This window comes from Vidua chalybeata, chromosome 22 (assembly GCF_026979565.1).
Source record: "Vidua chalybeata isolate OUT-0048 chromosome 22, bVidCha1 merged haplotype, whole genome shotgun sequence".
Taxonomy (NCBI): domain Eukaryota; kingdom Metazoa; phylum Chordata; class Aves; order Passeriformes; family Viduidae; genus Vidua; species Vidua chalybeata.
The window spans coordinates 1,832,945-1,860,777 of record NC_071551.1 but is presented as its reverse complement, the minus strand read 5'-3'; the positions used below and the strand labels follow the sequence as shown (position 1 = coordinate 1,860,777).

Here is a 27,833-nt window from a genome sequence, read left to right as displayed (position 1 = left end):
CACATCCAAGTCCTATCAGTTCCACACTGATTTTGAGAGGATAATTCCCTCCCATCTCCTTTTTCCCTGGCATGGGCTTCCAGGGGCTCAGGGCTTGACCCGTGCCCTTGGCGTCGGGCTAAGTATTCCTAGATGGAAAATGAGATTGGAAAGGTCGGGCTGGGGATTAGGGCAGGCTTCAAAGCAGAAATTGGAGGATAATGTATTAGCAGCTCAAGGCTGAGACTGCTGCTCTAAATATGAGGCAAAGCAATTCCTAAAGAGGGCAGATCCGCACGGCCGCCCGGCGGATTCGCTGGATGAATCCGGGACTGGATGTTCCCATGCCAGGCATGATAAATTATGGATTTCAGCCCTCCCAAAGCCCCCAGCCTTCTCCAAAGGGACAAAAGCTGGGATTTGTCCTCGTCTCCCATTCCTGCCAGGGCTGGGGCTGCTCCAACGCCTGGCTGGGAGTCGGGGATGGCGACTCCGTGGCTGCCTGGGGTGTCCTGCCCTTCTCCCATGGGGGAATTTCCAAGGGATCGCCCAATCCAGCTTTTTCCCATGCTGGGCTCTCCCAAAATGCCCCATCTCCTTCTTGCCCTGGCCCTTTTCCTCGGCCAAGGAGCCCACAGGGATGTTCTGGGCGCTGGCTGGATCCTGTTCTCCTCCAAGGAAGTAAAATGACCCTCTTCTGCTTCCCTTCTCTCTCCCGCTCCTCAGAAGGAGCCGGATATTCCCAGGCACAGAGGAGGAAAGGAAAAAGCAGCCTGTCCTGGGATGCTCAAGGGGCAGAAATCCCATCCCAGAGCTTGCCTGGAGCCTTTCACTCCCAGGGGTGCCAGCTCCTCCTTTCCCCCTGGTCAGAGGGTTCCCGGGGGGCTGGGATTGGGTGAGGCTGGATGAGGGATGAGGAGGTGAGGCTGGAGCTGGGTGGGAGGGAATCTCCCCGCAGAGCTGCTCTGCTCTCATTTCCCAGGCAATAATTCCATGCACGGAGCCAAGGGCAAGGAGGATTTGGGAAATGGGAACGTGGGCTGGGCGTGACCCCAGGAGCTGCTCCGCAGGGAACCTTCTCTCACCAGCAGCTCCTTGACGGGGAGTTGCTCCATCCCTCTCTCCCGAGGGGAGTCCAGCACCACCGGGAAGCTCTTGTGCGGAGCCTGGGTGTAGCCGAGCTCGATCTCATCCTGAGGAAGGGAGGAAATCCCGCCTGGGGCATCGGCTGGGAAGGGTTTTCCCGGTTTTTGGAGCCCCCCTACCTGCATCCAGCGGTCCCCGCGGTTGATGTAGCCAAAGCAAACCTTCAGCTTGCAGCCGGCCTTGGCCACCAGGCTCTGGATCTCCTTGGTGAACAGGTAGTTGTCCTTCATGCTGGAGGAGAGGATGGAAAGGATGGAAATTCCCTGTTCCCAGCCCAGCCCCAGGGCCGGCAGGGCTGGGGAAGCACCACCTGTACCTGCACACCAAGAGGTTCACCGGGGCCAGGGTGCTGGGGGTCATGATCCACGGTGCCACCCGGAACACCACGGTGTCCGTGAAGATCGGCGAGTGGGGGATGCCCTGAGGGAGCCAAGCAGAAATCAGGGACGTTCCCCACACCACTCCAGCCAAACACCTTCCCCTGAGGCCCTTTTTGGGATCAGTTAATGGGATCGCTCTCCATTCCGGCACCATCTCGATCTGCTGGGTGCAGCCTCCCGTCTCCCCGTTCCCGGGAGTTCCCAGAATTCCCGGCTGTTCCCGACCTCTGCCAGCGGCTCCAGGAGGCTGACGTGGATGGACACCAGCCCGGAGAAGGTCTCATCGGGGAAGCGCAGCCCCTCCACGAAGAAGTGGAGCTCGGCGGCCCCGCCGGGGTAGGGCACGGCGTGGAACAGCTTCCTGCGGCCCAGCACCTGCACATAGCGCTGCCCGAAGAAGGGATCTGCAGGGAACAGGAAACGGGAAAATCCCATTTATCGTGATTCCCGGCTGTTTCCTCGGGATTCCCACCTCTTTCCTCAGGATTCCTGCCTCTTTCCTTGGGATTCCCACCTCTTTCCTCAGGATATTCTTGCCTGTTTCCTAGGGATTCCTCCCTCTTTCTTCCGGATTTGTGCCTGTTCCCTTGGGATTCCCACCTGTTTCCTTGGGATTCTCGCCTGTTTCCTCGGGATTCCCGCCTCTCTCCTCAGGATTCCCGCCTGTTTCCTCTGGCAAGGAGCTCCCATGCTCCTGCTGTGCCCGGGGAAAGAGGGCTGGGTTTCCATGGGGATAACCCAAATATAAAGATTGAAAAGTGAGCAGGGAAACCTGGGCGTGCTTCCCCGCAGAAATTCCCTTTTTAGACCGAGGGTGTTTGGAGACGCCGGGGGAGAGGGAGCACAGCTTTCCCTGAGGCTCCCCGTGTGGTTTTGGGGTGCACTTCTGGGGGATGGCCAGGATCAGATCCCTCAGATCCCAGAGGAGAACCAGCTGTGACAGGCACCTTGAAGCAGGAGTTGAGGGGCTTGGAATTTTTTCATGGACAAGAGGGATGAGGGAAAATGTCTCAGCCTTTCCTTGGCTGGAGCAGCCTTGGGAAGTGTTTTCATGGAGTTTCTGCTCCTCCACAGGAGGACAATGCCCCAGGCTCCCCCTGCACAGAGGGACGAGCCTGAGCTTCTCCACAGCACATTCCTGGCTGGGTGAGGGATTTCATTCCCAGAAAATAAATCCTGGTGCCACAGTGAGGAATGAGGAGGGGGTGTGCTCTGGAGTGTGATGCCAACACGGAGAAAGCAGATGAATGACCCCTGGTTTAACACTCCAGCCCTGCTGGCAGCTGAGAATTATTCCATTTTCTGAAAATATCCCAATTTTTCTCTCTATTTATCCTTATTTTTAATAGAAATTATTCAATTTTCTGAAAAACCATCCCAATTAATCTCTTCGCCCCCTCTTTGTTCAACCCACCAGGAGTAAGAAACACTGGGGAAGCAGGAACCAGGAAGAGAAATAATTTAAAAACAGAGGAAAAAAGAAAGAAACCCAAACCACATGAAGTTTGCAGCAGTGGGCTCCGTGTCCCAGCACTTCCTGAGATTTATTCTCCCTCTTTTTACCCCAAAACAGAGCCAGCAGCTGGAGCTGCCTGGGCAGGGACAGCCTCACATCCCTGGGAGCTCCTGGAGCCGGGAGATGGAGCTGAACTCACCCAGCGGGAGGAAAATGAGCCAAAAGCATTCACCATTCTCTTGGTGAAAGCATTCTCCTTCACCATTTTCACTTCCCAGTTCTTGCAGCTGAGGATTTCGGTTCTCAGGAAGCCAAACAAACGTTATTTGTATTTAAATCCTCCTCTTAAAACCACACCGGGCTGCCACCCCTTTGCTGCATGGCTTTGTGTCCCCCTCCCTCTGCTTGTCCATCCCCAGAGTTTTCCACAGGATGGAAAAGAAGGAAAAAAATGGGGGAAATGGGGGGAAAATAGGGGGAAAATGGGGGAGAAATTGGGGAGGAAATGGGGGGTAAATGGGGAAGGAGCGTTGGGGCATGGTGTGAGGAGCATGGAGAGGACAAGGTCAGAGATGGGAAGGAAAGGGCTTGTGGGGACCTCAAAATCATCAGGGAGGAGGGGGAAGGGGAAGTGGAAGGAGGGGAAAAGGAGGAAGAAGAGGAGGAAAGGAAGGAAGAGGGGAAGAGGAGAAAAGAGAAAAAAGAAAAGGAAGAGGAGGCAGAAAAGGAAGGGACAAAGGAAGAACAGGAAGAGGAGGAAGGGGCAGAAAAGGAAGGGGGAGAGAAGGAAGGGGAAGAGAAGAAAAGGGAACAGGAGGAAGAGGCAAAGGAGGAAGGGGAAGAGGAGGAAGGGGGAGAGGAAGGGGCAGAGGGGGAAGGGGCAGAGCAGGAGGTGAGGAAGGCCTTACTCTGCACATGGAAGACCCCAACTTTGTCGGCGTCACTGACAGAAACGGAGAGGACGATTTCGTAGCCCCGGGGCAGGCGCTGGGGCCCCTCTGTCCTCAGCACCATCTGAGCCATGTCCAGCAAATCTGGGGGCAAGCAAAGCAAATCGGGCGGGGCTCTCCACATTCCCTCCCGGAGTTTGGATCTCCTTCCCGAGACACCTGCTCCTCCCTCGCCACCAGCCCGGGCACCCTGGCAAACCAGCGCTGGTGCCTCGTGGGCTGTGACCCCAATGCCCTTTTCCCATCCCTTCTCCCTGTGCGCCCTGGCACGGCCGGGCCGTGACCTCGGAGCGCCGCCGGGCCCGGCCCCGCGTGGGTTGGGTTTTCCAGGAACGGGTGGGTGGATTCCTGGCTGCCGGCCTCGCGCCTCACCGCGCGCTCCTCTCACCTGCGTGGAGCATCCCCGGCCCACGCAGCCGTGCCAACTCTGGAACCTCAGCCCTTCCCCAGGCTGGCCACCGTGCCCTGCCTGGCTCCAGTGGGTCGGCGCGGCGTTAATTCCACAGAAATTCCCACGTGGGAAGCTTGCTCAGCTGCTGGTGGGGAGCAGCTGGGTCCTGGGCTGGGTCCTGGGCTGGGTCCCTCTCAGGAAAGGTCACAGAGGGGGGATTTTGGGGACAGGGCATTTGGGGAGCCGTTACCTTCCCTGTTGAACACCTGCTCGCTGTCGCAGTCGGAGGGCGGGATGAAGGGGAATTCCTTGTCACAGCTGACCAGCAGGATGGCCCCGTGTCCCTCCGGTCCCCAGGCCCAGCTCGCCTAAAGCACCCCTGGGGCTCAGCGGGCTCGGGACTCACCGAGCCCGTGGATTTTCCGTGGGTGGGGGAGGCCGGGTACCTTGTTGGGGCTGTTCTTTTCCACCACTCCATCCCGATCCGCGTCCACATCCAGGGAGATTCCTGCGGGGGCAGAGCCGCCTCATCCCCGGGCACGGCAAGGGGATCGGGTGCCAAACCCCCAGAGCCAGCAGACCTGGGTCTGCTGTCCCCATCCCTGCCCCCGCTCCAGGCACAAGGGGACAGGGATGGACTCCCCGAGCTCCGGACTCACCAACGCCAGTGAGGAACACCCCGGCTTGGTTGATGGGCTTCCCTCCCTCTGCGTAAAAGCTGACGGTGACCTGCAAACCCCAAACCCCACGTTGGGGCAGGACATTCTCCCTCCGTGGAGGTCCCGCTCCCGGGATCCCGCTCCTCACCTTGTTGTCGTTGACCTCGGAGCTGGCCCGGCTCATGCTGAACCTCAGCACCGTCCCCTCGTCCAGCGGCCACCGTGCGCCAGCGCCGGACACGGCCTCGGGCTCGGCGCGGCCGCGGAACAGCACGTCCACGCTGACCCCCTCCGTGTGCTTCACGCCAAAGGCCACGGCCCCGGCGGGGGCCGCCCTGCCAAAAAACACCCGGAATTCTCAGGGATGTGCAGGGCCAGCGCGGCGTTCCCACCGGGATTCATTCCACTGCCCTGAGCGCGGCCAAGACCGGGCACGCCGGCGTCTCCACGCTCACCGCTGGCACCCTTGCTGCCCTGCTCCTGCCTGGGAACTGGAATTATCCCGGGTTTAGGCCCAGCTTAGCCTCGTGAGTGTTTGCAGCCATTGCTGTGGGTAAGGATCTGTAATAATCCCAAATCACCTGGGCTCGCACTTCCCTGGGGAAATCCCTGTTTTTTTCCCAGCACGGTGTTTAAACTCCTCAAAACACCGTGGCCATCCCCCTGAGAGGGTTTTCCATGGGAAACTCTCATTTTTGGGAGATTTTATCCAGCCCCAAAGCTGTCAGTGCTGCCCTGCTCCCAGTCCGATGTGCCCTTGCTCTTTCCCTCTCCTGGCTCCTTTTCCTGAATTTCCCTGCCTTTCCAGGTTATTATTTTTGGGCTCTTTGCCCCGACACCCGAGACCTCGCGTTGATCAGGTTTCTCGGATGCCGCCGGTCCCACCAAACCCGCACCCTTGGCGAGGGGGGAGGAAATCCGAGCGCTCCTTTGCTCGCGCCTGGGTGTTCCTTAAATCCTTCAATTGCTTTTAATTACACATGGAAAAACTGGTTTGGTTTCCTGGTTCCTTGGATCTGGGGATCCCACTGGGAAGGGATTTGGCTTGGAGAGGTGCCAGGAGAGCTGGAACTGCGCTGCTTGGCTTGAATATCGAGGCTGGGATTTGCAACAGCAGCACTGACCAGAATTGAGCCTGGAATGAGCTTTTCACCTTCTTTTTCCCTTAGGGAGAACGATTATCCCAAAGTTCAGCACTGGGTTTGTTTCAGGGAAGTGGGGTTGGCACTGTGGGGATTTCCCACTTTCCCAAGGTTTTGGTCAAGAGATGTTGTGTTCTTCCCTTATTTTGCAGTCCCTCCCCGGGCTCCTGCTTGTCCCTCTGCTCTCCTCACCTCCCCGAGGTGCCCCTGGATCTGCTGAGCCCGGCGGGTCAGAGCTGCCGTGGGCTGGGGTAAATACAGGGATGTTCAAAGCTTTCCAGGGATTCGTGCAGCTCTGCAGAGCCCAGGGAGGGTTTTACCCACAAATTGCATCAAAACGGGGTTGGGGCTGTGGGATTTGGGAAGGCAGAGGGAAAAACGAAGAGCAGGGATGTCCAGAGGGATAAATAGGAGGGAAAAGTGAGGAGGAAGGTGAAGGTGGAGGAGGAAATGAAGTTTTGGAGAGGTCCCACTCATCTGTGGACATCAGCTGCTGTGCCCCAGCAGCTGTGGGGTTTGGGAAAGCAGCTGGAAAAAGGAGGGGCAGAGATTCCCAGAGGGATAAACAGAGGGAAAAGCAAGGAGAAAGGTGGAGGAGGAAAGGAAATTTTAGGGGTCCCTCTCACCTATGGACATCAGCGTGGATGTGGGTGTGGGGTTTGGGAAAACAGGAGGAAAAAGGAGGAGCAGGGATTTGCAGAAGGAAAAGCGAGGAGCAGGGATTCCCAGAGGGCAAAACAGGGTTGAAAGGTGAGCAGAAAGGTGGAGGAGGAGGAGGAGGAAAGGAGGTTTTGTGGGGGTCCCTCTCACCCATGGACATTGGCGTGGATGTGGCTGCCCAGCAGCCGTGAGGTTTGGAAAAGCAGGAGGAGAAATGAGGAGCAGGGATTTGCAGAAGGAAAAGGTGGAAGAGGAGGAGGAGGAGGAGGAGGAGGAGGAGGAAGGGAAGTTTTGGGGTCCCTCTCACCCGAAGACGTCGGCGCGGACGTGGCCGCCCAGCACGCACAGGGCCTCGATGCGGTTCCCGTGCTGCAGCCGCAGCGTGCGGGGCTCCCCCGGCATCTCCCCGGCCATGGGCACCGGCACCGGCACCGGGAGCTGCCCCGCGGAGCCCTCACGGCCGCTGCTGCTCCTTCCCCCGGCCCGGCCGCCCTCCTCCTCCTCGCGGGGCTCGCGGGGCTGGGATGGCAATGGGAGCGAGGGGGCGGCTGGGCTGGACCTGTGAGAGCGCTGAAAGTGATCCGGGGGAGGGAGGGACGGGGGGACAGCGGGGGACAGGGAGGGATGGACAGGGATGGACAGAGATGGACAGGGAGGGATGGACAGGGATGGACAGAGATGGACAGGGAGGGATGGACAGGGATGGACAGAGATGGACAGGGAGGGATGGACAGAGATGGACATGGAAAGATGGACAGGGATGGACAGGGAGGGATGGACAGAGATGGACATGGAAAGATGGACAGGGATGGACAGGGAGGGATGGACAGAGATGGACAGGGAGGGATGGACAGAGATGGACAGGGAGGGAGGGATGGACACGGTGTGAGGGCAGGGATGTACAAAGATGGACATGGAGGGATGGACAGCGAGGGAGGGAGGGCAGCTGGCCCCAGTCCTGGGCAAGGAGCTCCCCCAGCTGTCCCCAGCTCCCGGTCCCTCCTCACCCCCCTGACCCCAGCCTGGGATCCCCAACGTGAATTTGCGGCGTTTTGGGACCTGACTGCATCCCTGGGGTGCATTTCACCCTCTCCTGCTTTCTAGGGAAAATCCCTGCCTGCTGCCGCTTTCCCAGCCCTGAGGCAAGAGCAGAACTCTCCTTTTTTGTTCCCTGCTTATTTTCAAAGGGAAGCTGGGGAGCAGTGGCTGCTGAAGGGAGCTCGGAGCTGGTTTTGTCCCCCCGGGCCGCTCCGGAGCGCGTCAGGAGCGGTTCCCGCCCACGCGGGCTTTGCATCGTTTATTAACACCCAGCTAAATATTCATTTTCCAGCCCAAACTGCTGCCCCAGATTCTGGAAGCCACAAGCAATTAGCGAGCAGCAGCAGAGCTCAGGTGGATGTTCCTTCTTTCCATCCCTCTCGGGCTTCCCTTTTCCAGCCCCGGCTTCCCTCCGTGGCAATGGAGTCCCTGGGATTTACAGGGATCATCTCCACGCTGCCATTCCCCCATGGAAAAACGGGGAATGGGATGGCATTTAAAGCCCTTCCAGCCCAAATATTTCCGGGATTGTGCTGAGGAATATCCTGGGTGGATATTCAGGCTAGGAGTGAATGAAGTGGGAATGGGATGGGATTTAAAGCCCAAATATTCCGGGATATTCCAGAATATCCTGGATGAGCATCCGGGCCAGGAGCTGGGACGTTCAGGGGTGGGAAAGTAGGGAATCGGAGTCAATCGGGATCGTTTCCACTGGAATTGGGATAATTTAATTGGAATTCGGTTTTTCCATGGATCTGTCCCGCGGCTGTGCCGGGACTGGGAGGGATCCCGGTTTAACCCTGGATCTGTCTCGCGGTTTCCCGGTGAATCCGGGCCGCTCCGAGGATTCCCGGGGGTTTTTAACGCCCGGACCGGACCGGGAGCTGCTCTGCCCGAACCTCCCTCTGCCGGGCAACGCTGCCCGCCTGAATTCCCAGGAGCTGGGAGCAGATCCCAGCCTGGAGTTTGGGAGCGCTCCGTTCCCGAGGCTTTCCCCGGGGATTTGCTCTCCCCGGGTGCCCCGCTCGGGGCTCCGGGGGTCGTTCCTGCTCCACGCTGCAGGCTCGGAATTCCGGGGGTGGGAGGGGAATGTTCCCCGGAGCGCTCCGGGCTGACCTTTCGCCTTCAGGAGGTGCCAACAGGTGCCCGTGCCCGGCCGGGCGCTGCCCGTTCCTGCCCGGAATTCGGGAATTCGGGATGGAGGCGCTGGGGCAGAGCCGGGGCTGTGCTGGGGCTGAGGGGGAGATGTGTGGGGCAGGGCGGGAGGTGTGTGGGGCAGAGCTGGGTTAGAGCGGGAGATCTGTGGGGCAGGGTGGGAGATCTGTGGGGCAGGACGGAGGCGGGGCCGTGCCCAGCTCCAGCCACAGGGAAAATCGCTGTTCTGCTTTTCCGGGATGCCTCGCTCTGGGATCGGCAGCTCCGGAGCCTCCCTGCGGGCAGCCGCCTTGGTTTGCGGCAGAGGAAGGGACGGAGGGGGATTTGGGGTGCTTGGGCAGTCCCGGCTGTTTTCCACACTCAATACTAACCCAAAGTCCGGGTTTTCCCAGAATTTTTTTCCCGCACCGAACCTGCCTCCTGCCCTTTTTCCCTGGCTCACAAGGAATGGGGGATGCAAGTCCTCCCTGCCTGACTGAGGTGCTGCAGCCAAAAGAAAACCTAATGAAACCCTAAAAAAAAAACCTAAAGAAAACCTAAAGAAACCTGAAGGAAACCCTAAAGAAACCTTCAGGAAGCCCAAGCCCTGCGGAGCCCGGCGGGGTTTGATAACTGGTTCGATGTCTCGCCCTGCTCGGGTAATTAGGCTGACACGGCTCGTAAAGGTTCCTGCCTGCAATTCTGCATGCGGGGTAATTAACCAGCTGTAATTAACGAGCTGTAATTATCGGCTTAGGGAGATTATCGAACTTTCCTTGGCAGAGTGGTGCTGCAGGATGGGCGGGGAGCAACGCCCCGGAGGGATCCGGCTGTTCCTGGGGTGTTCGGGGGGGGCTTGGGATGGGCTGGCATTGGGGAAAGAGGCTGGGATTGGGCAAAAGAGTCTGGGATTGGGGAAAGGCTGGGACTGGGGAAGGAAAGAGTCTGGGATTGGGGGAAAGCCAAAGGCACCCCCGGAGCAGGCTGCCCAAACTCCCTGGTGTGATGGACAGGCGGGATCCCTCTGTCATGTGCCACTTTCCCAGGACAGGCTGTAATTAGGGAGAATCAGCTCCGGCCGCGCCGGGTAGCTCCAAACCCTCCTGTCCCCGAGCACGGCACGTCGGAGCTGGTGGCCGCTGCAGGAGGAAGAGGAGGGAGCGCAGGTTCCACCCAAAACCTGCCGGTGCTTGGGGCTGGGCGAGATCCGCAGCGGCTCAGAACGGGCTGGGACTGAGCTGCAAAACCCACCCAGCCCTGAAAGGTTTGGGCCCTCCCTGCCCAGGGGTGTGATCCCGCTGGATTTTGGGGAGCACAGCCGTCCCAACTCCCGCTGTGCTCCGGCAGCGCTGAGCTCCCCTCCCCGCAGACAACAGAGCGCCCCAATCCTGCTGTCCCAGCCCAGGTGTGCTCCTGTCTGCCCCAGGTGTGCTCCTGTCCAGCCAGGTGTGCTCCTGTCCAGCCAGGTGTGCTCCTGTCCAGCCCCAGGTGTGCTCCTGTCTGCCCCAGGAGTGCTCCTGTCCAGCCCCAGGTGTGCTCCTGTCCAGCCCCAGGTGTGCTCCTGTCCAGCCCAGGTGTGCTCCTGTCCAGCCCAGGTGTGCTCCTGTCCATCCCTCGACCCAAACCAGCCGAGCAGGCTCGGGGCTCAGCTCCAGCCCCTGCCCAGTACAAACCAGTGCAACCAGCAGCCTCCAGTGGGGAGCCCGGCCTGCAGCTCTGCGGGGACGCTGCTCCGGGGCCACTCCACCATTCCGGCTCCCAGTCCAGGGATCCATCAGGGCTTGTGCTCCCCAGGAAGGCCTGGAGAGCCAACACCATTCCCAGCAGGAATTTGTGTGGTGCTGGGCTGTGGAAAATGGGTTTTTATCCAAAATCTCCAGCGAGTGAGGCTGGGGAGAGCCTGAAAATGCCACCAGGATTCCCTGCTGGAGCATCCTGGCTGCTCCTCTGGGTTCCTCCAATCCCTGAAGCTGTTCTGGGGGACGAGACATGGACCTGGGGGTGGTTGCTGCACTTAAAGTGGGAGGGATCCCTTTCCCGGATCTCTTTCCCAGATCCCTTTCCTGGATCCCTTTCCCTGAGCCCCTTCCTGGAGCCTGTATGGGCTCATCCCAGCAGTTTGATCCCACAGGGAATTCCCTGCTCCCGCAGCTGGGGATGTGCAGCTCAGTGCAGTGCTGGCTCTGGCTCCCCTGGGCCTTCTCCTGCTGCTCCCCACAGGGGTTTGGCCCTTCCCAGCCCTGTCCTTCCCATTCCCTGTCCTAGGCACATCCCATCCTTCCCATTCCCTGTCCCAGGCATATCCCACCCGGTTCCTGGGGGATGAGCCATGAGATGTTTGAGTTCTAGGTGCTGAGAATTTTAAACTTTTGTGCTAACAAACTCTAACTCCAGAAAACACTGCATTTAACCCAAAGCCATAAAGAAAGCTTCCAAGGTTGATTAATAACACTAAGATTACAGGTGTGTAGTTAATTAAAAGTGTATAATATCACAGATCAGAAAACTTAAAATTTAAAGTTTTAAAATATAGTAATATATATAAAGTAAAAGAAAAGGGACTCTGGAGCTGCTGCCTCCATCCCCACAGGCAGGGCTCCCTCCCTCCTGCTCCAGCCGGCTTTCCCCACTCCCAGGCAGGCAAATTCTCCGGGATGGGATGGCCCTGAGAGCGATGGATATCTGCGGTGCAGCTTCCAGCAAAGGGGATCTTTCCCATGGGATCTCAGCCTGGAAACCCTCCATTCCCCTGAAGCCCGAGGTCCAAGGAGACACGGAGGAGTTGGAGTTTCCTTGGGAAGCCTCTGGTTGTTGGCTGTTGGTGTTTTCCCCTTCCCCGCCTGCCCCATAACCAGTTCTCCCTGCCCGTCCCTCCCGTCCTCGGGATGGTTGGGATGGGAAGGACCGACCTGAGCAAACATTTCCTTTTGTTCAGCTGTACTCAGGCATGGCCCTGCTGCTGCAGCCGGGGCCGTGACTCACCCGGCCCAGAGAGGCCGGCTGGAAAATTTGGGGTGTTTTAAAGAAAATGCCCGGTTTTAATGACAGCATTGTAATAACCCCAAACAACCACCCTGTGCTGCCGGGGAGTGGGAATGTTTAATGCATGAGCTGCGGGGTTTGAGATGGAGCTGGGAAGGAACAAAAAGAGGGGAATAAACCCCAAAGCCCCGCTGAGGAGCATCCAGCAGGGCTGGCTGTCACCTGCTGTCCCTGCTGGAGCCGCCCCGGGGCTGCCCTATCACCTTCATCTTGGAATGGAGGTGGAACCAGGGTCCCCCGGCCGAACCCCGTCATCCCGGGAAGGAGGAGTTACCTTCCCGAGCCTTTTAATCCAGTCCTGCTGGTTTCCCGGCACAGCCTGGAGCTCCCTGCCCATGCGGCCGTGCCTGGCTCACCATGGCCCCGCGTCACGTCGTGCCCATGTCCACCAGCCACGCCGCCCGCGGCGTCTGCGTGCTGGGCACCGAGGTCTTCCTGGACATGCGGCGGTAAGGGATTTGGGATGGGTTTGATCAGGATTGGGGCATCCTGAGCCAGGGATTTGGGATGGGTTTGATCAGGATTGGGGCATCCTGAGCCAGGGATTTGGGATGGGTTTGATCAGGGTTGGGGCATCCTGAGCCAGGGATTTGGGATGGGTTTGATCAGGGTTGGGGCATCCTGAGCCAGGGATTTGGGATGGGTTTGATCAGGGTTGGGGCATCCTGGCCAGGGATTTGGGATGGGTTTGATCAGGGTTGGGGCATCCTGAGCCAGGGATTTGGGATGGGTTTGATCAGGGTTGGGGCATCCTGAGCCAGGGATTTGGGATGGGTTTGATCAGGGTTGGGGCATCCTGAGCCAGGGATTTGGGATGGGTTTGATCAGGATTGGGGCATCCTGGCCAGGGATTTGGGATGGGTTTGATCAGGGTTGGGGCATCCTGGCCAGGGATTTGGGATGGGTTTGATCAGGGTTGGGGCATCCTGAGCCAGGGATTTGGGATGGGTTTGATCAGCACTGGGGCATCTTGAGCCAGGGATTCAGGATGTGTTTGATCAGGGTTGGGGCATCCTGGCCAGGGATTTGGGATGGGTTTGATCAGGGTTGGGGCATCCTGAGCCAGGGATTTGGGATGGGTTTGATCAGGACTGGGGCATCCCAGATTGTTCCATGGAGCCACCAGGATTTGGGATGGATTTGCTCCAGACTGGGACATCCTGAGCCAGGGATTTGGGATGGGTTTGCTCCATATTAGGGCATCCAGCCAGGGATTTGGGATGGGTTTGATCAGGATTGGGGCATCCCAGATTGTTCCATGGAGCCACCGGGATTTGGGATGGATTTGCTCAGCATTGAGTGGTCCCAGTGTTTTCCATGGAGCCACTGGGATTTGGGATGGGTTTGTTGAGGATCGGGGTATCCAGGCCAGGGATTTGGGATGGGTTTGCTCAGGACTGGGGCATCCTGGCGTGTTCCACAGAGCTGCTGGGATTTGGGATGTGTTTGGAGGAGAAACGGGTGGTGCGGGACTCGGAGCTCGTCAGGAGTTCACCCAAGGGTTTGGAGGGACAGGTCCCGCTGGGTGTGCTTTAGGGGATGATGTCCATGGGGAGCTCATGAAGGTGTTTTTTAGGGAATGATGTCCCACTGTGTGTGTTGTAGGGGATGATGTCCCACGGGGACCTCACCCCAAAACTCTGATTTTGGGGACAATATCCCACAGGGAGCTCATTTTTGGGGACAGTATCCCACAGGGAGCTCATCCAAAGGTGGGATGTTGGCTCGAGGCATCGCAGCGGAGCTGGGCCAGGATGGTTTGGAGGCAAAGCCCAAGCACACCCCGGGTCTATTTCTGGCTCTAAGAACATTGGGCAAGAGCAATTCAAGACGAGCAACTCGGAACTAAAACGGGAGGAGGAATAAAATGTGTGGCTCAGGCAGAAAAAATCCAGCGGCAGCCGTGCACAGGCAATGTCAGGAAAAGGGATTTTTGCAGCATTAAATAGGGGGTGGCTTTATTGGGAAGATAGGTGGCTGTCCCTGCCCTGCTGTCACAGTGTCATTATTTAATAAATCACATTTATAATGACAGAGAACGCAGGCCCAGCCGGTCGGCATCGCATCCAGGCAATTATTGGGATGGAGCACTGGAGCTGGGCCAGGATGTGCCGCCGTCCCCTCAGAGAGTGCTGGCTGCCCTAAAACAGCCTCGTTTCCCCCCTCATTCAGATGGGAATGTAGAAAACCTATTAACTGCAATTTTTTGTCCTGCTTTTGGACTCTGAGCCCTCTCAGTCTTATTTAAACATGGAGCCAGAGCCCCCAAATGGGGTAATTTGGCTTCTTGGTAACAAATTTGAGCCGTGGCCCCAAACAGCAGATGGTGGAGCTGTTTCTTCCAGCTGAAAAATGGGATCATTTTATTCCCGGGAGCACTGGTTGGGGGAATTTAGTGGTGGATGCACCAATTTTGGGCTGTTTGGGGCAGAACGTGGAGCTCGTTGGGAATTGGGTGGCACTGCTGAGGTGGGAGTGCCACAAACCCACGGCAAACAGCCCCAAACCTGCAGGATTCCAGCATCCCGTGGATCCACGGCTCCGAGGGGTGTTTGGATGGGATCCTGCATTTCCTGGATCCTCAGCTTTGTGGGGTGTTCCAGATGGGATCCAGTATTCCTCAGATCCACGGCTTTGCAGGGTGTTTGGGATGGGATCCAGCATTCCCCAAATCTGCAGCTTCATGGGGTGTTCCAGATGGGGATGCCAAGCCCACGGAATGCCTTAATCTCCTCACAAGCTGCTGGAGGCACCGGGAATGCCGCGCCAAGAGCAACACCGGGGATAAATCCCTGCTGTGGCGGGGTTTTGATGTTGTGGTTTTTACGTTCTCGCTGCTGAAGTTCCCACCTGGCTCCCCCTGGGACGCAGCCGGGGGAGCCGGGAGCAGGTCAGAGCGGGATGGAGCGGCCGGGGCTGTAATGAGCAGGGAGCAGCACTTCAAAGGCTCCTGAGGATGTCACGGAGCCGGGCGCGGGCGCTGCGTGCCGGGATCCAGGCTCCGCTCCAGCCCCAGCATCCCTCAGGTCACGGGATGGTTCCACAACCCCCAGCTCCACACGTGGTTGGCATGAAAACCATCCTGATTCTTCCCCGGCTGGGGTTTTGTCACAGGATGCTGAAATTCAGGGAATTTCTCGTGGCTGCAGAGGGATAAACCACGGCCGGACGTGCCGGAGCTGCAGCGGGAGCTGGGCTTGCCCAATGCTGCCACAGAGGTCCCACATGTGGAACTCCAGGGACATTTCATCACCCAGGGATGGTCTCGGGGCCCCTCCCGCCCAGTCACGGCTGGGTTTAATTCCAGGTTTGGGGATTTGGCTCCCGTGGTCTCTGACCCAAGGTTGCTCCGTTCCAGGTCCATCCCCAAAGGTGCGGCGTCCTTTGACGTGCACGCCACACCGGCGGTGACGGTGCACATGATCCACAGCCCCGCCACAAGGCCCACCCTGGACTCCCGGTGGCCCCTGGATCCCGACATCGAGGTGGTGGTGACCATCGACGTCACCAGCAGGACCGTCGATGACAACCAGGTCAGGCGCTGTTCCTGTGCCCAAACTGGTGGAAATAAGTGAAATTTCCTAGGAAAACTCGAGGATTTGTGAGTAATGCTGACACCAGGGTGGTTTTTCATGGAAAAGCTCCAGCAGAGTTGGGTAATTGGCACTGACAAGAAATGAAACCCAGAAGGAGAAGGTCCCACTTGGTGCCTTAACGACGACATCGCAGCAGTTGCAAAAGTCGGTGCCAGGCAGCAAAAAATACCCCAAGTTTGGCTTTTTCCATGCCCAATTTTGGCTGAAGCTGACACAGAGTGTTCCAACGAACCGGGATTAATAGAGAAAGGCTGGGATGGACCTTGTGGGGCCCATCTGGGTGGGCAGGCAGGGGTTGGGTTGGGGATCCTTGTGGGGCCCTTCCCAGCTCATCACACGATCCTGGGAGGGCAGAGATCCCACCAGCCCGGCGGGGTCACAGTGTGGGGATGGAGAACCTGCAACCTGGTGGGGTGTGGGTCACAGTGTGGGGATGGAGAACCTGCAACCTGGTGGGGTGTGGGTCACAGTGTGGGGATGGAGAACCTGCAACCTGGTGGGGTGTGGGTCACAGTGTGGGGATGGAGAACCTGCAACCTGGTGGGGTGTGGGTCACAGTGTGGGGATGGAGATCCCACCAGCCCGGTGGGATGTGGGTCACAGTGTGGGGATGGAGATCCCACCAGCCCGGTGGGATGTGGGTCACAGTGTGGGGATGGAGATCCCACCAGCCCGGTGGGGTGTGGGTCAGGGTGTGGGGATGGAGATCCCACCAGCCCGGTGGGGTGTGGGTCAGGGTGTGGGGATGGAGATCCCCCCAGCCAGGTGGGGTGTGGGTCAGGGTGTGGGGATGGAGATCCCACCAGCCCGGTGGGATGTGGGTCAGGGTGTGGGTCACGGTGTGGGGATGTCTCTGCAGGTGAAGATCTCCTACTACGACCGCGAGGGCCGCGAGCTGGCGGTGGCCTGGCTGTACCTCACCTGTGTCGGTAGGTGCCCACAAAGACTCCGGGAATTCCTGGTCTCTTGGGATCTGGCTGGGTCCACGAGGCCAGAATTCCTTGGGGGCCACTGGCAATAAAGGTTTGGGTGTTCACTGATGCTGATGAGCAAGAGGGAAATAATTAAACCATGATTAATTAAACACTGCCTTATATGGTGTGGGAGAGATGGAGGCCGGGCCGTGTCCCCACCCAGGAGCATCCTCCTGTGCCTGCCAAGGTGATTCCTCGGGAAAAGAGGATCCACGGGAGATCTCCTCACCCGGCTCCGGCCGGCGCCTCCTCCGCGGCAGCGAGGGGAGAGGGATCGGCACCGAAGCAGTGCCTGACCTATTTCAGGAGTTTAGGGTGAGGTGAATCATTCCCTCCAAATGCCTGCTCTCCCCTGCTGACTACAAAGGGAGTCTAGACAACCAGTCTGGGTGCAGAAGTCTCCACTTGGATGGATTAATTACCCTAAATTTGGGATTTTCTGAAGCATTCACATGACAGTCTGACTTGTGTCCTCAAGTCGTGCCTACGCCTCCCAAAATTGCCCCTGGAGAGGCTGAAGGTTTCCCGTGTCCCATGGCCGTTGGGCCTTGCTGGAGCCAACTGGGGCCACCACTGGCCACAGGGATTTTGCCTTCTAAATGTTTCTTGTCTTGGTTGGATTTCGAGTTTCCCTCCCGGCTTTTCCACGTTGTCCTCTCTGCCCCAAGGAGAGCAATCTCTGCTTCAGTCCCTGTGTTTTCCACACCTTGTGTGTCCCATCTGGAGGAGGTTTTGGGTTAGGACTGAGGTGGGGTATGGATGAGGTCACCAATAAATCTCTGCAGCAGAGGCAGAAATCTGGGGCAAGAAGAGCTCTGTGAGGAGAAGTCCAGATTTCCTAGAAATTATTTGGGTGTTTGCTCAACCACAGTGAAAACATATTTTTGTGCCTCCACTGTGTTTTGGCTTAGTGGAGAACAGGACAGCCAGTAGGAAATGGGTGAAAACATAAAAAATGCCACATAAAATCTGCCAAGAAAACATAAAATCTGCCATGAAAAGATAAAAAATGGCATGAAAACAAAATCTGCCATGAGAAAAATGCTATGAAAATGTAAAATCTACCATGAAGTGGGGATGTCCCTGCTGGGGGAAACCAGAATGAGAGGAGACAGCTGGAGATCAAAGAGGGGAAGTCATGGCAAAGCCGTTGGGTTGGGTTTTCTTCTCCTGCTTTGTTGGAATTGTTGGGTCTAGAGCAGCTTTGGGGGGGTGAGGTTGGGTTGGTGTGGGGTGCCAAGGAGGAGTCCAAAATGGCCCTGAGAGCTCATCCCCTGCCTGGCTTCCTTCCCTCTTGCTGTTCCAGAGGTGTCCCTGGACGTGGACTGGAGCCGGAGCGGCCGAGTGAAGAGCAAGGGCAAGGACAAGGTGAGGAGATCGTCATGGGAGGGCGGATCCATCACTGGCCTCTTCCTGGAAAATCTCCAGGAGGGACAGGGACCTGGGTGGTGTCTGCATGAGGGCAAACAGCCCGGCAGATCCTCAGCCTACTAATTGAGCAGGAAAAGGATTTATTTTCCTATTCCACGCCAAACCTCCTGCGGCTCCAGCCTGGTCCTGAGGATCTTGTAGGAGAAAACTATCAGCTTTTTCTTCCCTTTTTCTTCCCTTTTTCTTCCCTTTTCCTCCCTTTCTCTTCCATCTTCTTTCTCTTTTTCTTTTCCTTTTTGGGCCCTAAAGGTGCCACTGTATGAGTTGAGCAGGAGGTTTCCCCCTTTGGCCACACATCTGCCTGTGCCCTGGCCCTTAAGCCAGGCTAATTAACCGCAGCCCAGCCCGGCTAATTAACCTCAGCCTGATCGGCGGCGCAAATTGGTATCAAGATGGGCTGAGCTTCCAGAGGCGCTGCAGCCGTGTCCAGGTGAGGCTGGAGGCACTTCCAGCCTGGCTGGGAGATAAAATCTCGGAGCAGTCCGTGCAGGCCCTGCTGGAGCTGCCGCTGGGATGGGGCGGTTTGGAGCGGCGCTGGTGTCTCCTCGTGGCGTGGTCGGGTTCTCCTCCGAGCGCGGGGCTTTCCTCGGCCCAGGAGGGGGGAATTCCTGCTCCTGTCTCCTCTCGGTGCTTCTCCTCCAGGCCAAGTGGACGTGGGGCCCGGACGGACAAGGGGCCGTGCTGTTGGTCAACTGTGACCGGGACAGCCCCGGCACGGGGGGCACGGACAGCGGCCAGGCGGACATACGGACCCTGGCAGGTGGGCTGCGACCCCGAGGGGCTCCCTGGGGGCTTCCCCACTGCCATGCCCTCCCTCCATGTCCCCCGTGTCCCCCAGACCTCCAGGACATGTCGGTGATGCTGCTGCGGACCCAGGGCCCCAGCGCCGTCTTCGCCGAGTACCCGGTGGTGCTGCACGTCCCCGAGAGCGACGCGGACAAAGTGCGGGTGTTCCACGCCGTCCGTGAGTACCTCTGCCTTCCCCTGCCCCCAGCACCCCTACCCCAACACCTGACCCCAGGGCGAGCCAGCCCCACAGGTTTAGTTCATTGGGGTGCCCCATTTGCTGTAATCTCCCTTTTACCTCCAAAGCTCTTCTGCTGTGGTTGCACAGGGTGGGGCTATATGGGAAAAAACAAGGATCCAAAGAGGCTTTTCCCAATGAGGGCTGGGATTTTGACATTCCCATGGCACGGGAATCCCCACGTGGCTCCCAGCGCTGTTTTGGCTCGGGCAGGGAGCCAAGCAGCCAAGCAGCCCATCCCGTTGGGCAGCGCCCTTTGCCTTTGAACAGTTGGATCCCCGGCAGCTCCGCGCCGAAAATCAGGTCCGGGGAGCCAAGGGTGTCATTAGATCCTCAGCCAGAGCCACACACCTTGAAAGGGCTGGACCCGAGGGGACGGAGCCCTCTTTGTCCCGGGAAGATCAAGCACGTTCCCCAGGAAGGAGGAGGAGGAGGAGGCTCCTCTGCCACCCTTGGGCACCAGCCACCTCCTCCTCCTGCTGCTGGCGTGTCCCCCTGTGGGCAGGCTGTGGGAATCTGGGGGTCTCCAGGCTGCTGGGTTTGGGGTGGGGATCTGGGGGTCTCCAGGCTGCTGGGTTTGGGGTGGGGATCTGGGGGTCTCCAGGCTGCTAAACTCGGGGTGGGAATGAACTTGGTGGCTGCTGAACTCAGGGTGGGTTCTCCAGGCTGCTGAGTTTGAGGTGGGAGTCCAGGGTTCTCCAGGCTGCTGAGTTTGGGGTGGGGATCTGGGGTTCTCCAGGTGGTGATGGCCACCCGCTCTACAAGCCCGTGCTGGGCCCAGACAAGCTCTCCTACGTGCTGGACCACGCTGGCCACGGGGACAGCACCTTCTACGTGGAGGGGCTGGCGTTCCCCGACAGGGGCTTCTCCGGCCTCGTGTCCTTCAGCGCCAGCCTGCTGGAGGTGCCCCATAAGGTACAGGGGGGTCGGCCCCACCCCTCCCCTGACAAACCCCCCATGGTGGAGGTCCCAAACTCCATTTTGGCTCCGCCAGGACTCGCCGGGCACGCCAATCTTCACGGACACCGTGGTGTTCCGCGTGGCGCCCTGGATCATGACGCCCAACACCCAGCAGCCCCTGGAGGTGTTTGTCTGCAGGTAGGAGGGGTGTCCCCACCGTGGCACAGGGGTGTCCCCTGCCCTGGGGCACTCTCCAGGGAGGAGTTCCCGACCCTTCCTGGCTGTGTGGGGCCCTACGTGAGCCAGTCTTAGGCAGTCCCGCCTGGGAATGTTTGGGAAGCTGTTGCTGTGGGAGTCATTTCCATCTCAAGGAGAATGGCTGGAGTTCCCTCTCCAGGTCCATTCCCATGCAGGAATGTTGCCCGGGGCATTTAAATCCCAAGGAGAAATGCTGGAAGACCTTCTCCAGCTCCAATTCCATACGGGAATGCTGCCCAGGGCAGTTAAATCCCAAGGAGAAATGCTGGAGCTCCCTCTCCAGCTCCAATCCCACAAAGGCTGGAGCTCCCTCTCCAGCTCCAATCCCACAAAGGCTGGAGCTCCCTCTCCAGCTCCAATCCCACAAAGGCTGGAGCTCTCTCTCCAGCTCCAATCCCACAAAGGCTGGAGCTCCCTCTCCAGCTCCAATCCCACAAAGGCTGGAGCTCCCTCTCCAGCTCCAATCCCACACAGGAATGTTGCTCAGGGTGTTCAGGAATGAGGTGCGAGCTGCAGGGTCGGGGTTTTGGGGGCTCCCCCCGATCCCCCTCGCAGCCCCAGTTCCCCGCTGTCCCCCCAGCATCAAGCAGGGCTCGGATTCCAACGAGGCCTTCCTGGAGGGGCTGCGGGCGCTGCTGCGGAAAGCCAACTGCAAACTGACCGTGTGCGCGGAGCAGGACACGCGCAGCGACCGCTGGATCCAGGTCAGCCCGCCCGGCCCCGCCCGGACCCCCGGCACGGGACAGCCAGGGGACAGGCATGGGAGCGGGCACTGAGGCACAGGGAACGCTGCCAGGGTGGCACGGATGGGGACAATGGCCTGGCACCAGGGACACAGAGGGGCACCGGGTCATGGACCCCGTGGGGCTGTGCCAGAGGGGCCCCACTGCAGGGGGATCCCAGTGAGGGACATTGCAAAAGGGACCCCATGGGACGCTGCAGGAGGGACCCCATTGCAAAAGGGACCCCGTGGGGCTTTCGAAGGTGACCCCGTTGCAAGAAGGACCCCATGGGACATTGCAAAGGGGACCCCATTGCAAGAAGGACCCCGTGGGACATTACAAGGGGTCCCTGCTGCAAAAGGGACCCTGTGGGACACTGCGAGGGGTCCCCTTTTGCAGAAGGGTCCCCGTGGTGCTTTGGAAGAGGGGACCCAAGGGACACCTCGAGAGTGACCTCATTGCACGAGGGGACCCCATTGAAAGGGGGCCCCGTGGGGCTGTGCAGGAGGGTCCCGCTGCCAGGGGGACCCCAGGGGGACCCCGTGGCTGTGGTGTCACCCCGGGAGGGCCGAGCAGGAGCCTCCCCAATGGTTTAGGCTGGGCTTTGCCAGGCTCGCCCCATTTCCTGCCCCACCCTCTCCACATCCCTGGTGGAGATTCCTATCACTCCTCAGAGCCTTCCTCCTCCTCCTCCTCCTCCTCCTCCTCCTCCTCCCCCTCCTTGTCTCCTTCCCACAGGATGAGCTGGAGTTTGGCTACGTGGAAGCTCCACACAAAACCTTCCCCGTGGTCTTCGACTCTCCCAGGAACAGAGGCCTGAAGGATTTCGCTTTTAAGAAGATCCTGGTGTGTCCTTGCATTGAAATCCCCCTTTTTCTCCCCAAAATCCCCTCACGGGAGGTCCTTGGCACCTCTTCCTTCTTTCCCAGGGCCCGGATTTTGGCTACGTGACCCGGGAGCCCCCCGGGAAGAGCGTGACCAGCCTGGATTCCTTCGGGAACCTGGACGTGAGCCCGCCGGTGACGGTGCGGGGCAAGGAGTACCCGCTGGGGCGGATCCTCATCGGCAGCCCCCTGCCCTGGTAAGCATCCCCTCCTCGGGAGATCCCAAAACCCGCCCTCGGGAGATCCCAAAACCCGCCCTCGGGAACCTCTCAGAGAAAAAACCCGGGCCTGATCCCCATCAAATCCCAGATTTTACAGGCAAACTCCTCAGCTGCTCCTCCGACCCTCACAAAAGCTGGCCACTGTTTTCCCATTTTCCCCTTTCCCCTTTTCCCATTTTCCTGTTTTCCATTTTCCCATTTTCCCATTTTCCCCATTTTTCCCATTTTTCCCATTTTCCCCATTTTTCCCATTTTCCCTTTTTCCCATTTTCCCGTTTTCCCTTTTCCCCCTTTTCCCATTTCCCCCTTTTCCCATTTTTTCCCTTTTTCCCATTTTCCCTTTTTCCCATTTTCCCTTTTTCCCATTTGCCTGTTTTCCCATTTTTCCCCTTTTCCCTTTTTCCCATTTTCCCCATTTTTTCCTATTTTCCCATTTTCCCTTTTCCCCATTTTCCCGTTTTCCCTTTTCCCCCTTTTCCCCCTTTTCCCATTTCCCCCTTTTCCCTTTTTCCCTTTTTCCCATTTTCCCATTTTTCCCCTTTTCCCTTTTTCCCATTTTCCTGTTTTCCCATTTTCATGTTTTCCCATTTTTCCCCTTTTCCCTTTTTCCCCTTTTCCCCATTTTTTCCTATTTTCCCATTTTCCCCATTTTCCCTTTTTCCCATTTTCCTGTTTTCCCTTTTCCCCTTTTCCCGTTTTTTCCCGTTTTCTCCCGTTTTCACCCCTTTTGCCCCAGTCCCGCGGACCGGGCCGGGGTTTGTTCTGTGGGAGAGGAGCGGGGAGCCCAGGAAAGGGTGAAATCCCGACCAGCCGGGGTTGCTGTGCCCGGGGCAGGCGGTGCTTGGCAGCCCCGCGAGCAAAGCTCCTGCCAAGCCTCCACAAAGGAGGGCATTTTCCGGGAAAAACAACACCCGCGCCCGATCCCGCCTGCTCCGATCCCAAAAAACCCACGGGACGCTCCAGAGGCAGGGAAATGGGATTCTCCCAGCCCCACTGCGGCCCGAATTGTCCCTCATTACCAGGAATTTAATTAACCTCTTCCCAGCCCGCTCTGTCTAAGAAAACTTGGCCTCACACCGAAGCGAGGCGGGATTTGGGAATGGCAGGGGTGGGAAAAACTCAACCCAGAGGTGCCTGAGCGGAGCCAGGCACGGAATGATCCCATCCCTATGGATGGCAGATGTGTTTATGGAAAGTGTGGGGATATAGCCATGTATTTATCCAAAATACAGGGACACACGCTGATACATTTATGCAATATTAGGGATCTAATAATATAGATTTATATGAGATAGGGATTTTGTAATATATATTTATATAATATAGGGATTTAGCAGTATATACAACATGTATGTATAGACACTATATATAATATAGGGATATATTGATGTATTTATCCAAAATACAGGGAGATAAGTAATATTACTATATATGTTAATATATAGAATGTATTAATATATAATGCATATTATATATATTACATGCAATACATAATTATATAATATGCATATAATACATATAATATAATATATATAATTTATAAAATATTTATTATATATATACTATATATAATATATAGTAGTATATATTTCTATTGATATATTTATATAATATAGGGATTTAGCAGTATATATTTATATAACATGTATATATTAACACTATATCTAATATAGGGATATATTGATGTAATTACCTAAAATACAGGGAAATACACTGATATATTTATGTAATAATAGGGATCTGATAATATATATTTATATAAGCTAGGGATTTAGTAATATATATTTATATAAGCTAGGGATCTGGCAATATATATTTATATTGCTATATTTATATCATATAGGGATTTAGCAATATATATTCAAATAATGTGTAGATATTAACATACTTTAGATATAACACAGGGATATATTAACATATAACAGATATAATGATACATAATAGGGCCATTAGACAGATAAATCTATATTAAAGTAGAACAATCTATAATTTGTAGTATTACATATATTTAAAGACGTGGTTGTCTTTAATGTAGCTTGGGCCATTTTCCCTGAAAAGCAGGATAAAAATGAGCCTTGTGGTGATGATCGGGGAGGGATTTTGGGGAGGGGGTTTTGGGGCAGGGAGCGGGTTTTGTAATATATATTTATATAATATAGGAATTTAGCAATATATATTTATACAATATAGGGATTTAGCAATATATATTTATATAATATAGGGATTTAGCAATATATATTTATATAACGTGTATATTAACACACTTTATATATAATATAGGGATATATTGATGTATTTATCTAAAATACAGGGAGTTACCTCAATATATTTATGTAATATTAGGGATCTAGTAATAGAGATTTATATAAGCTAGGGATCTGGCAATATATATTTATATTGCTATATTTATATCATATAGGGATTTAGCAATATATATTCAAATAACGTGTAGATATTAACACACTTTATATATAACACAGGGATATATTAACATATAACAGATATAATGATACATAATAGGGCCATTAGACAGATAAATCTATATTAAAGTAGAACAATCTATAATTTATATTATTACATGTATTTAAAGACATGGTTGTCTATAATGTAGCTTGGGCCATTTTCCCTGAAAAGCAGGATAAAAATGAGCCTTGTGGTGATGATCGGGGAGGGATTTTGGGGAGGGGGTTTTGGGGAGCGGGTTTTGGGGCAGGGAGTGGTTTTTGGGGAGGTGGTTTTGGGGAGCGGTTTTTGGGGTGGGGGTTTTGGGGAGCGGTGCCCACCCGTGCGTGTCCCGCAGGGCGGCCGGCCGCAGGATGTGCAGGGCCGTGCGGGATTTCCTGTTCGCGCAGACGGTGCAGGCGCCGCTCGAGGTCTACTCGGAGTGGCTCAGCGTGGGCCACGTGGACGAGTTCCTCACCTTCGTCCCTGCCCTGGACAGGAAGGTGCCGGCTCTGGAGCCTGCCCAGGGCTCTTCGCAGCGCCCCAAGAATCCCCTTTGCCAGCTGTCTGTCCTTCCGGGGGCTCTGGGGGATGCAGCCCCTTTGGGGCGGCCCAGGGGGATGGATTTGGGGGTTGGTGTTGGCATCCCATGACCTGGGGATGGATTTGGGATTGGTGTTGGCATCCCATGGCCCGGGGATGGATTCGGGATCTCTGTTGGCATCCCATGGCCTGGGGATGGTTTTGGGATTGGTGTGGGCATCTCATGGCCCGGGGATGGTTTTGGGATCTCCATGGGCATCCCATGTCCCGGGGCTGGGTTTGGGATGGCCATGGTGCCTCCCAGCTGGACTCTGGGGTGTTTTATGCCCCCACACCAGGGGTGACCCCCGGTCTCTGTCCCGCAGGGATTCCGGCTGCTCCTGGCCAGTCCCAACGCCTGCTACAAACTCTTCAAGGAGAAGCAGCAGCAGGGCCACGGGGAGGCCACGCAGTTCATCGGTGAGGGCTGGCTGAGGACATCCCTAGGGAAGGGCATTCCCAGTGTCCATCCCACTGTCCCCTCCCACTGTCCATCCCAGTGTCCATCCCAGTGTCCATCCCACTGTCCATCCCTCTGTCCATCCCAGTGTCCACCCTGCTGTCCATCCCTCTGTCCATCCCTCTGTCCATCCCTCTGTCCATCCCTCTGTCCATCCCACTGTCCACCCTGCTGTCCACCCCTCTGTCCATCCCAGTGTCCACCCCTCTGTCCCCCCCGCTGTCCCTCACCGCTCGCACACCCCAGGGCTGAAGGGCACTGAGAAGAAGAGCATCGACGAGATCCTGGCGGACGAGTCCCTGCGCAGCGACAACCGCCACGTGCAGGTGGGACCCGGGGGCTCCCCCTCCTCATTCCGGGCGGTTCCGGGGTGCAGCGAGGGGATCTGGGGTCCTGGGGAATGGCCGGAGGGGGCGAGGAGAGGGAGATACCCCAAAGGGCACAGAGGGGGCAGCTGAAGGGAGAGAGGATGGGGTGGGGTGGGAGATGTCCGCAGCGATGGGGTGGGAATTTGGGATGGGGATGGGGATGGGATGGGAGGTTGTGCACAGGGATGGGATCCAGCGGGGCCCGTGGATGGGATGTGGAGGGCCAGGATGGCAGTTCTGGGTCCTTCCTGCAGCGCTGCATCGACTGGAACCGCGACCTGCTGAAGCAGGAGCTGGGGCTGAGCGAGCAGGACATCGTGGACATCCCGCAGCTCTTCATCCTGACCAACTCCCGCGCCGACGCGCTGTTCCCGGACATGGTGAGACCCCGACCCCGCAAACCCTGCCCCGATCCCCGCTTCCCCCGGGATCGATCCCTGCTGGACTCCCCGCTCTGCTCCAGGTGAACATGCTGGTGCTGGGCCGGCACCTGGGCATCCCCAAGCCCTTCGGGCCCGTGGTGGGCGGGCGCTGCTGCCTGGAGCAGCGCGTGCGGGAGCTGCTGGAGCCGCTGGGCCTCTCCTGCACCTTCATCGACGACTTCTTCTCCTACCACGTCCTCTCAGGGGATGTCCACTGCGGCACCAACGTGCGCCGCAAGCCCTTGGCCTTCAAGTGGTGGCACGCGGTGCCCTGACCCCCCCCGGGCCGGGTCCTGCAGGGGAAGGTGCATTTCCTGCAGCCAGGGGAAGGTGCATTTCCTGCAGCCCAGGGGAAGGTGCATTTCCTGCAGCCAGGGGAAGGTGCATTTCCTGCAGCCAGGGGAAGGTGCATTTCCTGCAGCCCAGGGGAAGGTGCATTTCCTGTGCTGGAAAAGCACCGGAAGCACGGGTTTGGCCAATAAAGCTTCACGGACACTGAGGGGGCAGCGCTTCCCTGTCCCTCGTCCTCCCTTCCTCTGCTCCCGGCGTGAAGATGTCGTTTGGAGCCTGGTTTTGGGCACGGGGGTTTGGTTTGGGGCTGGTGGAGTCAGCGCGGGTGGGGAGGCTGCTCTGGGGGGGTGCGGGCCCATCCCACGGCCGCGGGGTCACGGAGTCCCCACCCGCGGCTTTGCAGCTGGTGACACCCCCAAAATTTCCTGTTTCGGCAAAAAAAAAATCGCTTCCTGCTGGGGAACCTGCTTCTGAGGCTGCAGGAGGCCCCTCCTGCCCTCCTCGGGACCTTTTCACGCATTCCCCAGGAGGGAATTTCCACCTCCCTCTGCTCTTCGCCTCCACCGGAGCGAGACACTTCCCCGTGCCCGCCTGGCACCCGCCTGGCACCGCCCCGGGAACCGAAACCCGCCCCGTGCCCCGGGCACGGCCCGGCCCTGCGCAGCCCCACTGCTGTTCTGGGGCCGGACACGCTCATTTTGGGCAATTTGCTTTCCCGGCAGCGTTTCTGAGGTGCAGCTGCACCTGCGGCTCGAACTCCTGCGGCGCTGGAGAACCGGCGGGGGGGATGCTCCCACACATCCCACTCCCCCGCCCTCTTTTTGCCCCAAAAGCGGCTTTCTAACCCCATTTCCCAACCCCGTTCCCCGGGGCTGGGTCCCTGCTGATATTCCCGGGCCCCGAGGAGCGACATTAAATCCGTGCCGCGCGTGACCCCGCGGGGACGGGGTTTGGGAACAGCTGCAGGGACAAAGGGCTCTCCGCTCCCACGCGCAGCCCAGGGTTTAATTAAAACAAAGGCGATTAAAGCCCCCGGGGGTCCGCTGTCCCCAGCGCAGGTGACAGCCCCCGGCAGCGCCCGCGGAGCCCTCCCCGCACCGCCGGCCCTCCCCGGAGGAAGAATTCCAGCGCATTGTCCCGGCCGAACAAATGAAACCTTTCACAGAAGGAGAAATCAAACCCGGCCGGGCCCGGCGCTGGCGCGGGCCCAGCGCGGCTCGGGTGTCGCGGTGAATGTTCCACGGCGTGGGCCGGACGGTGACCGCTCCCCCCGCGTCCCTC

At 57.4% G+C, this 27,833-nt stretch overlaps 2 protein-coding genes across 3 annotated transcripts in view; one reads left to right on the top strand and one right to left on the bottom strand.

The window, feature by feature from the left end:
* LOC128799064 (succinate dehydrogenase [ubiquinone] iron-sulfur subunit, mitochondrial) overlaps positions 1 to 7,273 on the bottom strand; it is a 30,450-nt gene extending 23,177 nt beyond the window's left edge. Inside the window, exons 1-10 of one of the 2 annotated variants that reach the window (XM_053963157.1) lie at positions 7,071 to 7,273; positions 5,110 to 5,296; positions 4,962 to 5,031; positions 4,749 to 4,810; positions 4,553 to 4,670; positions 3,870 to 3,995; positions 1,731 to 1,909; positions 1,442 to 1,545; positions 1,245 to 1,356; positions 1,065 to 1,172 (exon numbers count right to left, since the gene is read on the bottom strand). In XM_053963157.1, coding sequence (XP_053819132.1) covers positions 1,065 to 1,172; positions 1,245 to 1,356; positions 1,442 to 1,545; positions 1,731 to 1,909; positions 3,870 to 3,995; positions 4,553 to 4,670; positions 4,749 to 4,810; positions 4,962 to 5,031; positions 5,110 to 5,296; positions 7,071 to 7,177 — 1,173 coding nt within the window. In that variant the 5' untranslated portion in view covers positions 7,178 to 7,273. The remainder of the gene's footprint in view (positions 1 to 1,064; positions 1,173 to 1,244; positions 1,357 to 1,441; positions 1,546 to 1,730; positions 1,910 to 3,869; positions 3,996 to 4,552; positions 4,671 to 4,748; positions 4,811 to 4,961; positions 5,032 to 5,109; positions 5,297 to 7,070) is intronic. The other variant, XM_053963159.1, reaches the window with a different exon arrangement.
* A 5,061-nt stretch (positions 7,274 to 12,334) lies between these two features.
* On the top strand, positions 12,335 to 26,756 carry LOC128798941 (protein-arginine deiminase type-1-like). Its single transcript, XM_053962925.1, has 16 exons — positions 12,335 to 12,426; positions 15,336 to 15,510; positions 16,433 to 16,502; positions 17,854 to 17,915; positions 18,621 to 18,738; positions 18,817 to 18,942; positions 19,742 to 19,917; positions 19,997 to 20,100; positions 20,741 to 20,864; positions 21,621 to 21,728; positions 21,812 to 21,963; positions 24,788 to 24,932; positions 25,338 to 25,431; positions 25,718 to 25,797; positions 26,094 to 26,219; positions 26,303 to 26,756. Exons 1-16 carry the CDS (start codon positions 12,335 to 12,337, stop codon positions 26,534 to 26,536), a joined length of 1,986 nt encoding a protein of 661 aa, XP_053818900.1. The 3' UTR covers positions 26,537 to 26,756.
* Positions 26,757 to 27,833: the final 1,077 nt, after the last annotated feature.

Coding starts and splice junctions, on each gene's coding strand:
- LOC128798941 (XM_053962925.1), top strand. CDS start 12,335: ATGGCCCCGCGTCACGTCGTGCCCATGTCCACCAGCCACGCCGCCCGC. Junction 20,101..20,740: donor CTGGAGGTGTTTGTCTGCAG/GTAGGAGGGGTG, acceptor CTGTCCCCCCAG/CATCAAGCAGGGCTCGGATT. Junction 21,729..21,811: donor TCGCTTTTAAGAAGATCCTG/GTGTGTCCTTGC, acceptor CTTCTTTCCCAG/GGCCCGGATTTTGGCTACGT.